The 15791-nt window shown below is 45.1% G+C and overlaps 1 protein-coding gene across 2 annotated transcripts in view; it reads left to right on the top strand.

Moving 5' to 3' along the window:
* Positions 1–8802: 8802 nt before the first annotated feature.
* rubcnl (rubicon like autophagy enhancer) overlaps positions 8803–15791 on the top strand; it is a 61654-nt gene continuing 54665 nt past the window's right edge. For both annotated transcript variants that reach the window (XM_067992557.1, XM_067992555.1), the window contains exon 1: positions 8803–8848. In XM_067992557.1, coding sequence (XP_067848658.1) covers positions 8843–8848 — 6 coding nt within the window. In that variant the 5' untranslated portion in view covers positions 8803–8842. The remainder of the gene's footprint in view (positions 8849–15791) is intronic.

The raw sequence follows: 15791 nt of genomic DNA, 5'->3' as shown, positions 1-15791 counted from the left end.
GAGGAATCTGATCACGGGAGGGGGAGGAGGGTGGAGGAATTTGATCATCGGGGGGAGGGGGGGCGGAGGAATCTGATCACCGGGGGGAAGGAGGGTGGAGGAATCTGATCATCGGGGGGAGGGGGGTGGAGGAATTTGATCATCGGGGGGAGGGGGTGGAGGAATTTGATCATCAGGGGGAGGGGAGTGGAGGAATTTGATCACCGAGGGGGGTGGAGGAATTTGATCACCGGGGGTGGGGAGGGGGGTGGAGGAATTTGATCATCGGGGGGAGGGGGGTGGAGGAATTTGATCATCGGGGGGAGGGGGGTGGAGGAATTTGATCATCGGGGGGAGGGGGGTGGAGGAATTTGATCATCGGGGGGTGGGGAGGAATTTGATCATCGGGGGGAGGGGGGGGGAGGAATTTGATCATCGGGGGGAGGAGGAATTTGATCACCGGGGGTGGGGGGGGTGGAATTTGATTACCGGGGTGGGGGGGGTGGAATTTGATTACCGGGGTGGGGGGGGTGGAATTTGATTACCGGGGTGGGGGGAGGAATTTGATCACCGGGGGGGGGGGCGGTGGGGGGAGGAATTTGATCACCGGGGAGGGGGGGGAGGTGGAGGTTTACTAAATCACTTTGTTTAGGAATGTTACACTCTGCTGCCAACTGTGCCAAAAATCAATCATCACCACGTTTGCGTAAGACGACTGATGGATGCTGTTCTCTCCCCTGAATCAATAATGAATTGTTAAACACCTTTTCAGTATAACAGTGCCCTACTGTCCACTCTCTCCGCCAGACTACCCGAGCCCTTTCTCTTCCTCAGCTGTTTAGCTTTTTGTTCCATCATTTTACTTTTGTTTTTCTTATTCATGTTTTGCCTTATTCCAGTTCTCTTTACCTGCTTTCCAGGCTATTGTCCCCTCCCCTCCTGCTGTACTGGCTATTGCACTGATGTAGTAAACCGTGTGTAGTAAACCACATTGCTGGACCTTGCAGCACGACTGCTATCCAATCTCTCAGTCTCTGTAAGCCAAGTCATGTTCTTGTTAGGAATGCCGTTTGTATGCCTTTCTTTCTAGGATCCTTTAGAGTAAGAGAACCTTTGACTGCTGCTTTGATCCAGAAGTAGTCTTGGTGTACTCCAGCACACTAGGGACCTTCTGGTTCCTATTTAAAGGGGAACACACCATTAGTTTTTGAGTACCTGGAGCTGGATGCAAGTGAGTAATTCATAACAGACTTAATTCATCTCAGTGCAAGCTTTCTTTCAAGTGACTGTACAATTCGTGACAGTTTTTTGAAAGAAAACTTGCATTGTTTAATGGATGGATAGAGAACTGATTGTTGCTAGGCAGAGAAGTCACCGGTTAAGTTTGAGGATAGGCAGTTGTTGGGGGACAGAGTGGTTCTTTCACCTTAGGTGCCTGGTTTCAAATCCAGTCCAGTGAGTGTTTTTGGCTTTAAAGGTCTGTGGTGAAATTGGCTGTTCGGTATTAGGCTGTTCCTATGACTATAAGCTAACACCACAAATTCACCCACAATCCGGCACAAATTGGCAATTGGATTTGAAGCTGTAAAGGTGGCCGGTCTGTGAAACTGAAGAACGGACACAGGTACAGTAGGGTATAAGAAGGAGCTTCATTCGCCGTAATGCCTGTGCCATACCTGTCCTGGGCACGCTTGATAGTGACACTGGGCTCAGAACTAGAGAAAATGTAACATTTAACAGGTCCGCATCACTCAGCTCGATGGGCACAAAAAAAATCAGCAAAGAAAGAGAGAGTTGTCTAGTACTGGGAACGTGCTATTGAGGCATACTATTTAACTGAGACTTGGGGAAATAAAGATGAAATGAAAGAAGAAAAGACCGAAGGAAGGAAGGAAAGAACTAGCATTTATATAGCACATTTCACGACCTCAGGGCGTCCCAAAGCACTTTACAGCCAATGAAGTAACTTTGAAGTGTAGTCATCGTTGCAATAAATAGATTTTTGTTGGGAAGAAGCAAAGGCGGGTAAATAGAGTGGAGGTACAAATCAGCCATCATCTATTAGAATGGTGGAACGGGCTCGGGGGGGCTGAATCCTGTTCCTATGATCCAATGTAGGGAAAGTGTATGCCTGTCTATATGTGAGAAGTAGATACAAGCATGACATGAGAACAGAGTTATGTAGAAAGCTAAGTGAGTAGCTTAATGGTATTAACTTCTGTAATGAAAGTTAATTTATAAATGGCGCCAACATAGCTTTATTTCAGGGACAAACAAGAACATCCGAAAACTCAAGGCTTTATGGAATTGTAAATAAAACAATTCCATCTCATACAATAACAACTTGCTTTTATATAGCGCTTTTAACATTATAAAACTTCCCAAGGCGCTTCACAGGAGCGTAATCAGACAAATACTTGTTATGATACAAGGTTTAAATATGTATCTTTAAAGCTACTCCAAATACTTTTGACTTTTCAGGAACCCTGTACTGTGTACAAAGAGCATGTTTGCACATTTGCTAAAAATAGCAGAGCAAAGAAATCCCTCCTCCTCCCTGGCCCGGTTCTCTATAAAGTGCCACCTGAGTTAAGTGAATAATAAAAGTGTGATCCATACAAAGAGCTCAGGTAACACAGCATGCAAGTGTAAAGCTTAAGTAACTTCGAACCTCCTGACAGTGAGTTTGGATGACAGCTTCATTTAGCAATCTGTTCAATGTTGTGATGTTATTTTTTTATCGTTGAGGTGAGGTCTGGACTGAAAGTCTCTAGTTCCACACGAGGGTTTCCTATTGTCTGATTTAAGATAAGCCATGCAGTGTGTCATAGGGACAGTTGATGTTATCAGTTTTATGACTGGGATGGAGCAGAAGGTGTGCTGCATCATATGACAGGATCTGTAGGTTTCCCACGTTGTTAAAAAATTCATTCTTCGAATGTGGGCATCGCTGGCAAGGCCTGTATTTATTTCCCATCCCTAGTTGTCAATACAGCTGAAAGGTTTGCTAGGGCACTAGGGAAGTTAAGGGTCAACCACATTGATGTGGGACTGGAGTCACATATAGTCCAGACCGGGTAAGGACGGCAGGTTTCCTTCCCTAAAGGACATTAGTGAACTAGTTAGGTTTTTACGACAATCCGATAGCTTCATGGTCACATTTACTGATACCAGCTGTTTAAAACTGAATTCAAATCCTCAAACTGCCATTGTGGGATTGGAACTCACATTCATCTTGATTATTAGTTCAGGCCTCTAAATTACTAGTCCAGTAACATAACCACTACACTACCGTACTCGTATCTAAGGTTACCGTTAACAGTCTGGGTAAAGCCATTGTATATTGTACAAATAAATGACACCGCCCTCTGCAAACACGGATCCTGCAATACAGAAACCTGAGAAAAATTAATACTTGACAAAAGAACTGGGGGGGGGGGATTTAATTTTAGCTGTCACATTGAAGGATTCAGGATGGGGTCTCTGCTTCTCCTCCCGTTTCTAGTAAGCAGCCTTGGCTCCATGGTAACACTCTCACCTCTGAGTCAGATGATTGTGGCTTCAACCCCACTCCAGAGTCTTCAGTGCAGTACTGAGGGAGTGCTGCCCTGTCAGAGGTGCTGTCTTTTGGATGAGACATTAAACCAAGGCCCTGTTTGCCGTCCCACGTGGACGTGAAAGATCCCTTGGCATTATTCAAAGAACATCATGGGAGTTTTCCAAGTATCTCTCCAACACTTATCCCTCAACCAACATTACTAAAACAGATTATCTGATTTATTTAATTGCTGTTTGTGGGACCTAGCAGTGCCCAAATTGGCTGCCACGATTCCTGACAAAAAAGACGTGACTACATTTCAAAAGTAATTAATTAGCTGTGAAGCTCCTTGGGACGTCTTGAGGACATAAAAGGCTCTATATAAATGCAAGTTCTTTCTAAGTGTCAGCCGTGCTCAGTTGGTAACACTCTTGCCTCTAAGTCAGAAAGTTGTGGGTTCAAGTTCCACTCCAGGGACTTGAGCACATAATCCAGGCTGACACTTCAGTGCAGTGCAGTACCGAGGGAGTGCTACAGTGTTGGAGGTGCCATCTTTCAGATGAGACGTTAAACCGAGCCCCCGTCTGCTCTTTCGGGTGGACGTAAAAGATCCCTTGGCATTATTTTGAAGAAGAGCAGGAAAGTTCTCCCTGGTGTCCTGGCCAATATTTATCCCTCAATCAACATCTCTAAAAACAGATTATCTGGTCATTATCATTGTGCTGTTTGTGGGAGCTTGCTGAGCGCAAATTGGCTGCCATGTTTCCGACATTACAACAGTACTTCATTGGCTGTGAAGTGCTTAGGGACATCGTGAAAGGTGCTATATAAATGCAAGTTCTTTCTTTAAAATGGGGGATTGAATGACACCTGCACGTGTGGTCCAATTATCCCCCAGCCTACTAAACACACTTCACCTGAAAAGTACACTTGGTCTTGGCCCCCTTGTGAAATGCTGCAGAAAATTGACTACAGATATTTAACTTTGTTTAGTCTGGTCAGCACTGCCACCATCTCGTCTGGTTTTGTCCAAATTTTACAAGATTGAGGTTCTGTTACTGTCATTTTCAACTATGCAAACTTTCATTTTTTTTTAATATAGAATAATTCTGAAAACAAAATTTCTGAACTTACCCATAAAGTCAACCACTATGGCCTCAACCTTAACCCGCCTTGCCCAGAGAGAATGGTGCATGGGAGAGGGGTTAGGATTTGGCCGAGCCCAGTTACCGATCTGAGGTCGTTCCATTCCCGGCTGGCAGGCGGGGCCCTCTTTAAATTCAAAAGTCACAGCCCAATTATGTCATCGGTGCCGTGAAGTAATTTTAACGTCATGTTGGGGAGTCCCACACTGCGCAGAACACGACAGACAAACCACAATGGGAGGCCCCGACCGACCAGAGGAGGCCAAGGTAAGTTTATAAAAATGACTTCTGTAAGAACTCCTTGTGGGCCAGGAGGAGCAGGAGTGTTCCCCCCACCTCCGCCTCCCCAGTCACACAAGGAGTCCTTGGGCATCCCCAGCGCTGGCCTTGCATCTTCCTCCGCGTGCTGGTATCGGCTGCCCAAGAACTTGCCCGGCGTTAACTTTATGCCGAGGACCACCGGCCCTAACGTCAGTCCTGCTGACTTTGGGCAGGAGACAGTGCGGCAATATTTAAATGAGGCCCGTGAGTTAAAATGGGCCGGGCCCCACGCAGCTATCCCCTTGGAGGTCCCCCCGCCCGTCCCAAACCCACCCCCAGCAAAAATCAAGGCCAATATGTTAGAAATGCCTCCAAGCAATTTATCAAGCACAGGCCTGGCCATCTTTCTGGAGTCTGTTTGCTTTGGGTTTCCAACTCTGGTTGGACTTATTTCTGGAGGTTCCTTTATACACCTGGGCCTTGCCTGAGGGTAGAGACTCAGTTAATTAACTGACGGTCAGAAATCAACTATGTCATTCTGTGCATGTGACACTGATGGACTACAACTCCCAAAATGCCCAAGGGTTATTCTGTGCACATGGCACGAATAGCCTACAACTCCCAGAATGCAGATCAAAGCTGCCACCTTCGACTGAGTTTAATACAATAGTAGAGGAGTATCCAAGCTCTTTACCCTTATGGATCACTTAGGTTCATACCATGGAGCCTCAAAGACCACATACAAAGTCTGTGTGTATTTGTGGAGAGATACAGGTTTTAGAAGGGATAGGATTGAGGTTTTTGAAGTAATGAAGGAATTGGATATAGTCCAGTTATTTGAGATTGATAGGGATGATAGGACTAAAGATCATGCCTATATAATCCATAGACAAAGAGTTAAGTTAGAATGCAGGAGGCATTTCCTTTCACAGAGAATCAACACCTCCAGGACATATTGCCAATATACTGTTAGTATGGAATTGCAACAGTCCTTTAAAAGGGAACTTGACAAATTGCTGAGAGACATTTCCAGTTAATTGAGATTGTACTGAGTCACAGCAACTGCACTGGACAAGCAATTCAACAGTCAACGCCAGTGCACAGAGAAAAAGGCAAAGCCGGGGTTGGGGAGGCCCGCGGACTCCTTGTGGGGCCTGGGGAGGGGGTGCGGGAGCACGCCAGCTCCTCCTGGCCCACAAGGAGTTCTTACAAAAGACAATGAGCTTGCTTCATTGTCTTAGGGAGCTGGGGAAGTTTCCCAGAGTTTTCCCTGAACTAACCATGGGCTTTCTCCCCCTTTTGTTTTGTCTGTTCCAGAGACAGCGTTGCTGGAGGTGAGTGGATGTACTGAATGGAGTGAGCTTGATGGGCCTGATGATCTTTTCTCCCCTTTCTTTTCTTTTGTTCATATGTTGTGGATACAAACAGATCTTGGTGTTCTGATTTAGGGTTTATTCACCAACAAGAGAACCTTCACCACACGGACTGCAGCGGTTCAAGCAGGTGGCTCAGCACCACCTTCTCAAGGGCAATTAGGGATGGGCAATAAATGCTGGCCTCGCCAGCGACGCCCACATACCATGAACAAATAAAAAAAAACAAGGCGACTGCAGTAAAAATAATCTTTTCAAAACATCCAGACTTACCATATCCAAACAGGATAAGTAAGACATATGAATGCAAATAACTTGAGTTATCTGGTCTCATGGGACAGATTTGTATGGTTTATGGGCCAAATATTGCCCGTATTGGTTGTTACACATTCACATGTTCCTTCTAGGGTTCACTCCATAAGTGGTCTGAGCGTCTTACTTTCATGGGAGTTGACTCACAGTCCTGTATTTACACAGCATAACCCAGGGACAGAACAAAAGCACTCTGCTTGTGATCTGGACCGGATAATTGTGTCTTTCATGCAAATGCTGCTTCAATCTTTCCAAAGACGGGCTGGGTTACCACTAGGTGAAGTGAGGCTTGATCTGAACCATCAAGCTGCTTTATTTCGTACTAAGATGAACATACAGAACAACAGTTGTGATCAAATTCACATAGTTCAATTGGTACAGCTTACCTTCACATAATGATGGACAAAAAGAACATGCCCCCCCTCCCCTACCCACATCAGTAGGTCATCTTACTTGACTCATACAAGAGAAAGAAAGAACTTGCATTTTTATAGCGCCTTTCACATCTTCAGACATCCCAAAGCATTTCACAGCCAACGAAGTACATTTTAAGTCTAGTCACTTTAGTAAAGTAGGAAAATATGGCAGCCATGGTAGCAAGGTCCCACCAACAGCACTGATATAACCAACCAGATAATCTGTTTCAGTAGTGCTGTTTGAGAGATAAGTGTTAGTCAGGACATTGGGAGGACTCTGGCTCTGGCCTGGCTCAAAATGGAATCATGTTAAATAGCACAATTGTGCTTCAGAAGGCAAATGGTATATTAGCCTTTATTGCAAGGGGATTGGAGTGTAAGAGTAAGGAGGTCTTGCTGCAATTATATAGGGCTCTGGTGAGACCACATCTGGAGTACTGCTTACTGTTTTGGTCTCCTTACCTAAGGAATGATATACTTGCCTTAGAGGGGGTGCAACGAAGGTTCTCTAGATTGATTCTTGGGATGAGAGAGTTGTCCTATGAGGAGAGATTGAGTAGACTGGGCCTATATTCTGTGGAATTTAGAAGAATGAGAGGTGATCTCATTGAAACGTATAAAATTCTTAGAGGGCTTAACAGGGTAGATCCTGAGAGGTTGTTTCCCCTGGCTGGAGGTCTAGAACTAGAGGTCATAGTCTCAAGATGAGGGGTCGGTCATTTAGGACCGAGATGAGGAAACGTTTCTTCATTCAGAGGGTTGTGAATCTTTGGAATTCTCTCCCCCAGAGGACTGTGGATGCTCAGTCATTGAGTATATTCAAGACTGAGATCGATAGATTTTTGTACACAAAGGAAATCAAGGGATATGGGGATAGGGCGGGAAAGTGGAGTTGAGGTCGAAGATCAGCCATGATCTTATTGAATGGCGGAGCAGGCTCAAGGGGCCATATGGCCTACTCCTGCTCCTATTTCTTATGTTCTTGCTGTCCACTAGCACCACCACCGAGATCACTAGAAAGAAATAATTTGCCTTTAGATAGTGCCTTATCATGTCATGAGGACGTCCCAGAGCACTTTATAACTGTTAAATTACCTTTAAGATGCAGTTACTGTTTTTATGCAGGAAGACCTGGCAGCCAACATGCACACAGCACGATTCCACAAACAGCAAATGAGATGAATCATCAATTGTTTCTGGTGATCTTGATTGAGGGAGGAATGTTGGCCAGGACACCAGGCTCTCCTACTCTTCTTTGAATTGTACCATGGGATCTCGTACATCCACCAAAATAGGCAGACCGGGCCTTTGGTAGTCAATTTTTAAAAAAATTACCAAAGTATGTATAGTTCCTTAGCTATGGCCACAAATGTTGGCCTATTCACCATAATAGTGAGGAACCTAGTATCAGAGCAATGCAACTAGTAGTACTGAGAGACAATTCATTGCTTCATATAGATACACACACACACACACACACACACACACAAATACACATCCATTTCATCTAAAGGTGTTTGAGAGTCACATGGTACAAATTGAGGCAAATTTGTGAATGAGTTTGAAATGGTCCAATACACACTTGGTTTTCCCGTCACAGAACAATTAACTGAAAATCACAAATATTTAGTCAAAGAATTGAATGGAACCTTTAAGTAACATTGCTGTCATTTCCAGTATGAGGCAGTTGTGATGCCAGGAAGCAGAAACCATTTCAACTTCATCAATCGTTCAGTTCCACAACCAAATTTCTAAAAGTGGATCATTTATATTTCCACAGAACATGCGTATGAATGTGAGGAGTCACCCTGAGTATCAATGAAGGTAACAATTTAAAACCACTACTGTATTAAGCATAACAATATCATTTGCCTTGCAATAATTAGAGGAATGAAAGTGATCCCATTCAGACCAAATTAGTTTGTTCTACAACATTAGGTTTAGTTTAATGTTTATTATAAGTTGAATAATCTTTTGTGATGAATTCAGTGAAGGCAAATTGGCGTGCATATAAAAGATTATATTGGGTAACTGTGGAAGCCTCTACTCCTGGCATTGAGCATTGCCAGATGGGTCAGAGCCTTGCAAAATTACCCCTCATATTCAGCCCAGTAACTGTTTGCGATATTAGTAGATGGACACTTAATGCATTTTTATGACAGTCCCCTATCCATTATATTAACAGGGGTGCCCACCTGTTTGTGTTAAGGCAAAAAATTAAGGAAAGGCCACTCCAGGCAGCTTCTGTGTTCCTTGTAACAGCCCACTCTTGAGTAGCTTTGGCGTGGCAATTAGAACAAGTCTCTGGTTTGTCCTGTTAGACACAGTGCATGGCAGTGGGACAATTCCACGATTTGGATGGGATTGGGTGGAAATGAAAAGAAAAAGCAATTGCACAGTCTACTATACACCAGTTCCACATCCCAAAAACAAAGATTGGGGCTGGTAGAACACTAATGTGTTCAATGGAATTAATGACTGGCCAGCTTGCACACTAAAGCCAGGCCACAGTCAAAGGCACAGGGTCCATGTCTAACTTACTTGCTAGTGGCCTCGTCATCTGGCAAAATATTTGAATGTGACACCATCTCATAATTGATCAGTGAAGTGTTTGGGGATGCAAGGTGAAACTTTCTGGAGTCTCATTCCACCAGCAGGACCTCTCACTTAGTGGGCGATTCATCGAGCTCGATGCACCCGCGATTTTCGTATCAGCTGTGTGCGGACTCCGGTCCACCCACCCTTTTCAATTACTTCTCCTTTGCATGTTGATTTTTTTTCACCATCAAATCTTTTAATTCAGCATGTTTTTAAAAATTCATTCTCGGGATGTGGGCATTGCTGGCAAGATTGGCATTTATTACCCATCCCTAGTTCCCGAGAAGGTCGCTACAGGTTGTGGAAGAAGCCTTGGCGAGTTGTTGCAGTGCATTCTGTAGATAGTACACACTGCAGCCATGGTGGTGGAAGGAGTGGATGTTTAGGCTGGTGGAAGAGGTACCGATCAAACGGATTGCTTTTCCTGGATGGTGTTGAGCTTCTTGAGTGTTGTTGCAGCAAGTGGAGAGTATTACATCACAATCCTAACTAGTGCCTTGTAGGTGGTCGAGAAGCTTTGGGGAGTCTTCCACACCCCACAGAATATCCAGACTCTAACTTGCTCTGGGTGCCACAGCATTTATGTGGCTGGACCAGTGGCGTTTCTGGTCAATGGTGATCCTCATGATGTTGATTGTGCAGGATCCGGTGGTGGTAATGCCTTTGAATGTCAAGGGGTGGTAGTTAGACTCTCTCTTGTTGGAGATAGTCATTGCCTGGCACTTGTGTGGCACAAATGTTACTTGCTACTTATCAGCCCAAGTCTTGCTGCATGTGGGCATGGACTGCTTCATTATCTGAGGAATTGCTAATCGAGTTGAACGCTGCGCAATCATCAGCAAACAGTCCCACTTCTGACCTTATGATGGAGAGAAGGTCATCGATGAAGCAGCTAAAGAAAATTGGGCCTAGGATGCTGCCATGACCAATCCTGCAGTGATGTCCTGGACATGGCCCTAAGCTCTGGAATTCCCTCCCTAAACCTCTCCGCCTCTCTACCTCTCTATCCTTCTTTAAGACGTTCCTTAAAAACCTACCTCTTCGATCAAGCTTTTGGTCACCTGTCCTTATGTGGCTTGGTATCAAATTTTGTTTGATAACACTCCTGTGAAGTACCTTGGAAAGCTTAGAATCATAGAATCACAGGTTACAGCACGGAAGGAGGCCATTCAGCCCATCGAGTACACGCCAGCTCTATGCAAGAGCAATCCAGTTGGTTCCACTCCCCCGCAGTTTCCCCGTAGCCCTGCAAATGTTTTCCTTTCAAGTACTTATCCAGTTCCTTTTTGAAGGCCATGATTGAATCTGCCTCCACCACGCCCTCGGGCAGTGCATTCCAGATCCTAACCACTAACTGTTTAAAAAGATTTTTCCTCATCTCACTTTTGGTTCTTTGGCCAATCACCTTAAATCTATGCCCACAGCTCTCGGCCCTTCTGCCACTGGGAACAGTTTCTCTCTATCTACTCTGTCTAGGCCCTTCATGATTTTGAATACCTCTCTCAAATCTCCTCTCAACCTTCTCTGTTCCAAGGAGAACAACCCCAGCTTCTCCAGTCTATCCATTTAACTAAAGCCCCTCATCCCTGGAATCATTCCAGTAAATCTCATCTGCACCCTTTCTAAGGCCATCACATTTTTCCTGAAGTGTGGTGCCCAGAACTGTGTTTTGTAAAGGTTCATCATGACTTCCGTACTTTTGTACTCTATGCCTCTATTTATAAAGCCCAGGAACCCGTATGCTTTTTTAACCACTTTCTCAACCTGCCCTGCCACCTTCAATGATTTGTGCACATATACCCCCAGATCTCTCTGTTCCTGTACCCCTTTTAGAGTTGTGCCCTCTAGTTTACATTGCCTTGCCTTGTTCTTCCCACCAAAATGTATCACTTCGCATTTTTCGGCATTAAATTTCATCTGCCATGAGTCCGCCCATTCCACCAGCCTGTCTATACCCTCTTGAAGTCTATCACTATCCTCCTCACTGTTTACTACCCTTCCAAGTTTTGTGTCACCTGCAAATTTTGAAATTGAGCCCTGTACACCCAAGTCCAAGTCATTAATATATATCAAGAAAAGCAGTGGTCCTAGTACCGACCTTGGGGTACACCACTGTACACCTCCCTCCTGTCTGAAAAACAACCGTTCACCATGTTAGGATGTTTGATGTTAAGATATAAATGCAAGTTGTTGTTGTGAGATGATTGGCCTCCAACAACCACAAGCATCTTCCTTTGTGCCAAGTATGACTTCAGCCATTGGAGAGTTTTCCCCCTGATCCCCATTGACTTTAATTTTACTAGGGCTCCTTGGTGCCACACTTGGTCAAATGCTGCCTTGATGTCAAGGGCAGTCACCCTCACCTTACCTCTGGAATTACACTCTTGTTTCCATGTTTGGATCAAGGCCTTAATGAGGTCTGGAGCTGAGTGGTCCTGGCAGAACCCAAACTGAGCAACGATGAGGTGGTTATTGGTGCGTATGTACCACACGTTTGATTACAGCATAAATTATAATCTATATATTTCATGTTGTGCGCTTTACTTTTTTATATCATTTGCTTTATTTTCTTTCTTTCAAGGACAAGGGGTTTGTTTGTGGGAGTGGGTAAGGAGTCAGGACATGACAGTGGAAAGAAAGAAAATCTGGGTGCGCACTTAGGGTTAGGAAGGACATAAGCACTTCATCAGAACACAGGCAGGAGAATCTGGAGCATGCACGTAGACATGAAATGTTCTTGTATGATACACAATATGGGAACATGAGTACCAGTTTGGCCAGAGGGTTCTAGTTTTACTCCTGGTTTGTGCCTGTTTTATGATTAAGTGAAGTTCCATTTTCATTACCGTGGCAGTCAAAGATTTTTACCCTTGTTTTGAAGATCATATTCCATGGTTTTCTCCGCTGATAAATTAGACCCATTGGTTTATGGCAACTGAAGAAGCCAAATTCCATTTTTAGTACACAGGGTTATGGGATTTTACCATTCCAGGGGCTCTGTCCATTTTACCATGAGAACCTCAAATCAGTGGCTCTGCCATTGAGATATCACAAATTCAAAACCCAGCTATAGTAGCCAAACTCGTGATGTGAACTAAGTTTTTTTTTATTCGTTCATGGGATGTGGGCGTCGCTGGCGATGCCGGCATTCATTGCCCATCCCTAATTGCCCTTGAGAAGGTAGTGGTGAGCCGCCTTCTTGAACCGCTGCAGTCCGTTTCGTGAAGGTTCTCCCACAGTGATGTTAGGAAGGGAGTTCCAGGATTTTGACCCAGCGACGATGAAGGAACGGCGATATATTTCCAAGTCGGGATGGTGTGTGACTTGGAGGGGAAAGTGCAGGTGGTGTTGTTCCCATGTGCCTGCTGCTCTTGTCCTTCTAGGTGGTAGAGGTCGCGGATTTGGGAGGTGCTGTCGAAGAAGCCTTGGCAAGTTGCTGCAGTGTATCCTGTAGATGGTACACACTGCAGCCACTGTGCGCCGGTGGTGAAGGGAGTGAATGTTTAGTGTGGTGGATGGGGTGCCAATCAAGCGGGCTGCTTTGTCCTGGATGGTGTCGAGCTTTTTGAGTGTTGTTGGAGCTGCACTCATCCAGGCAAGTGGAGAATATTCCATCACACTCCTGACTTGTGCCTTGTAGATGGTGGAAAGGCTTTGGGGAGTCAGGAGGTGAGTCACTCGCCGCAGAATACCCAGCCTCTGACCTGCTCTTGCAGCCACAGTATTTATATGGCTGGTCCAGTTAAGTTTCTGGTCAATGGTGACCCCCAGGATGTTGATGGTGGGGGATTCGGCGATGGCAATGCCATTGAATGTCAAGGGGAGGTGGTTAGACTCTCTCTTGTTGGGGATGGTCATTGCCTGGCACTTATCTGGCGCGAATGTTACTTGCCACTTATCAGCCCAAGCCTGGATGTTGTCCAGGTCTTGCTGCGTGCGGGCTCGGACTGCTTCATTATTTGAGGGGTTGTGAATGGAACTGAACACTGTGCAATCATCAGCGAACATCCCCATTTCTGACCTTATGATGGAGGGAGGTCATTGATGAAGCAGCTGAAGATGGTTGGGCCTAGGACACTGCCCTGAGGAACTCCTGCAGCAATGTCCTGGGGCTGAGATGATTGGCCTCCAACAACCACTACCATCTTCCTTTGTGCTAGGTATGACTCCAGCCACTGGAGAGTTTTCCCCCTGATTGCCATTGACTTCTATTTTACAAGGGCTCTTTGGTGCCACACTCGGTCAAATGCTGCCTTGATGTCAAGGGCAGTCACTCTCACCTCACCTCTGGAATTCAGCTCTTTTGTCCATGTTTGGACCAAGGCTGTAATGAGGTCTGGAGTCGAGTGGTCCTGGCGGAACTCAAACTGAGCATCGGTGAGCAGGTCATTGGTGAGTAAGTGCCGCTTGATAGTTGTCAAAATATAATCTTAGTTTAAGTGCCAGCCTGTCTCAGTCGGTAGCACTCTTTCCTCTGGGTCAGGAGGTTGCGGGTTCAAGTCCCACGCTGAGACTTGAGCATGTAATCTCGGTTGACAATTCATTGCAGTGCTGAGGGAGTGCTGCATTGTTAACGGTGCTGTCATTTGGATGCAATGTTAAACCAAGGCCCTGTCTACTTGTTGAAGGGGATATAATAGATCACATGGTACTATTTGAAGACAAGCAGGGGAGTTCTTTAAGAAAGGTTAGGGTTCAGATTTATTCAGAAGCCAGTCACTCACAAAGCTTTAACTGGTCTTTATGCAGTTCAGTTCTCCAACTGATAAGGATACTGGTTGCTCCTGTTTATTTCTCAAGTGCTTTTGCTACCAATCATCTGGTCCAAGCTCCCTGTCCGGTCTTGGATTCAGCAAAAGTTGGCTGCCCTACTAAGTACATATCCCTTCATAATTTGCATGACCATTCAGTCAAATACCCTCCCCGTTTAAGTTCTTATGCCCTGTTTATATTACAGAACCACTTATGAGGAACCAATTCTGGAATACCCTAGACAGTTGTTGTTATAGCGTCCACCTCAGGTTCCACAGCAACAGTCAAATTAAAGGCTGCAAGCTGGACTGTCCCCGAGGGTTAAAGGTCGTACAGCCCAGAGATCAGGAAATGTGCAGTCGCCCAGGAAAGTCAGTAGCTGCTTGGCTGTGCTGACAGTGTTTCTGTTTTCTGCCGGCACACAAAATTACATAGAAATTTGCACAGAAACAAGCCATTCGGCCCAACTGGTCCATGCCGGTGTTTATGCTCCACATGAACCTCCTCCCACCCTTCTTCATCTCACCTTATCAGCATATTGTTCTATTTCTTTCTCCTTCATGTGATTTGTCTAGCTGCCCTTTAAATGTATCTATTCGCCTCAACTACTCTGGGTAAAGATATTTCACCTGAATTCCCTATTGGGTTTATTAGTGACTATCTTATATTTATGACCTCTAGTTTTCGACTTCCCCCAAGTGGAAACATCTTCTCTATGTCTACCCTATCAAACCCTTTCATAATTTTAAAGACCTCTATTAGGTCACCCTTCAGTCTTCTCTTTTCTAGAGGAAAGAGCCCTAGCCTGTTCAGTCTTTCCTGATATTTATACCTTCTCAGTCCTGGTATCAACCTTGTGAACCTTTTTTGCACCTTCTCCAGTGTCTCTATGTCCTTTTTGCAATATGGAGACCAGAACTGTGCACAGTACTCAAAGTGTATAGCTAATGCCACAACTCAAAGACTGGCAGACGATGGCATGGGCATCATCACATCAGATGCCAGTCTTGCAAGCTATGCCTGGTGTCAGATGTCAAAAAGGGGCTCGTTCCCAGCAGAAACAAATGGAATCATTCCATTGGTGATTTAAGTTCGCCCTTTCAGCCTGCAGAGGGGCAATAATTAGTCTTAAGTGCATGGACTTTGTTCTTTGCTTTGTGACTGGGGAAAAAATAAATGGGTTGGGGTGTTGCTAACTTGGAATGCCTCAATGCAGCTGGTTTGGCTTCCCCGGAGTCCTAAATGCCTGAGACTGTCGAGTGGGGAGGAGTAAGAAAAGGCAAATAGATTTGGGTCTAAAATGGAGGTTGGGGGGAAGGAAGAGAATCTGTTCCATAGCCTTGCTTTTAAAATAGAAGTTACTCAGTTGTTGGAAAGTGTGGGTGAGTTATCAAAGACTTTGGCCTTGTTCTTTTTG

The sequence above is a fragment of the Heptranchias perlo genome, chromosome 11 (genome assembly GCF_035084215.1).
Source record: "Heptranchias perlo isolate sHepPer1 chromosome 11, sHepPer1.hap1, whole genome shotgun sequence".
Taxonomy (NCBI): Eukaryota; Metazoa; Chordata; class Chondrichthyes; order Hexanchiformes; family Hexanchidae; genus Heptranchias; species Heptranchias perlo.
This window is presented reverse-complemented; position numbering and strand designations above follow the sequence as displayed.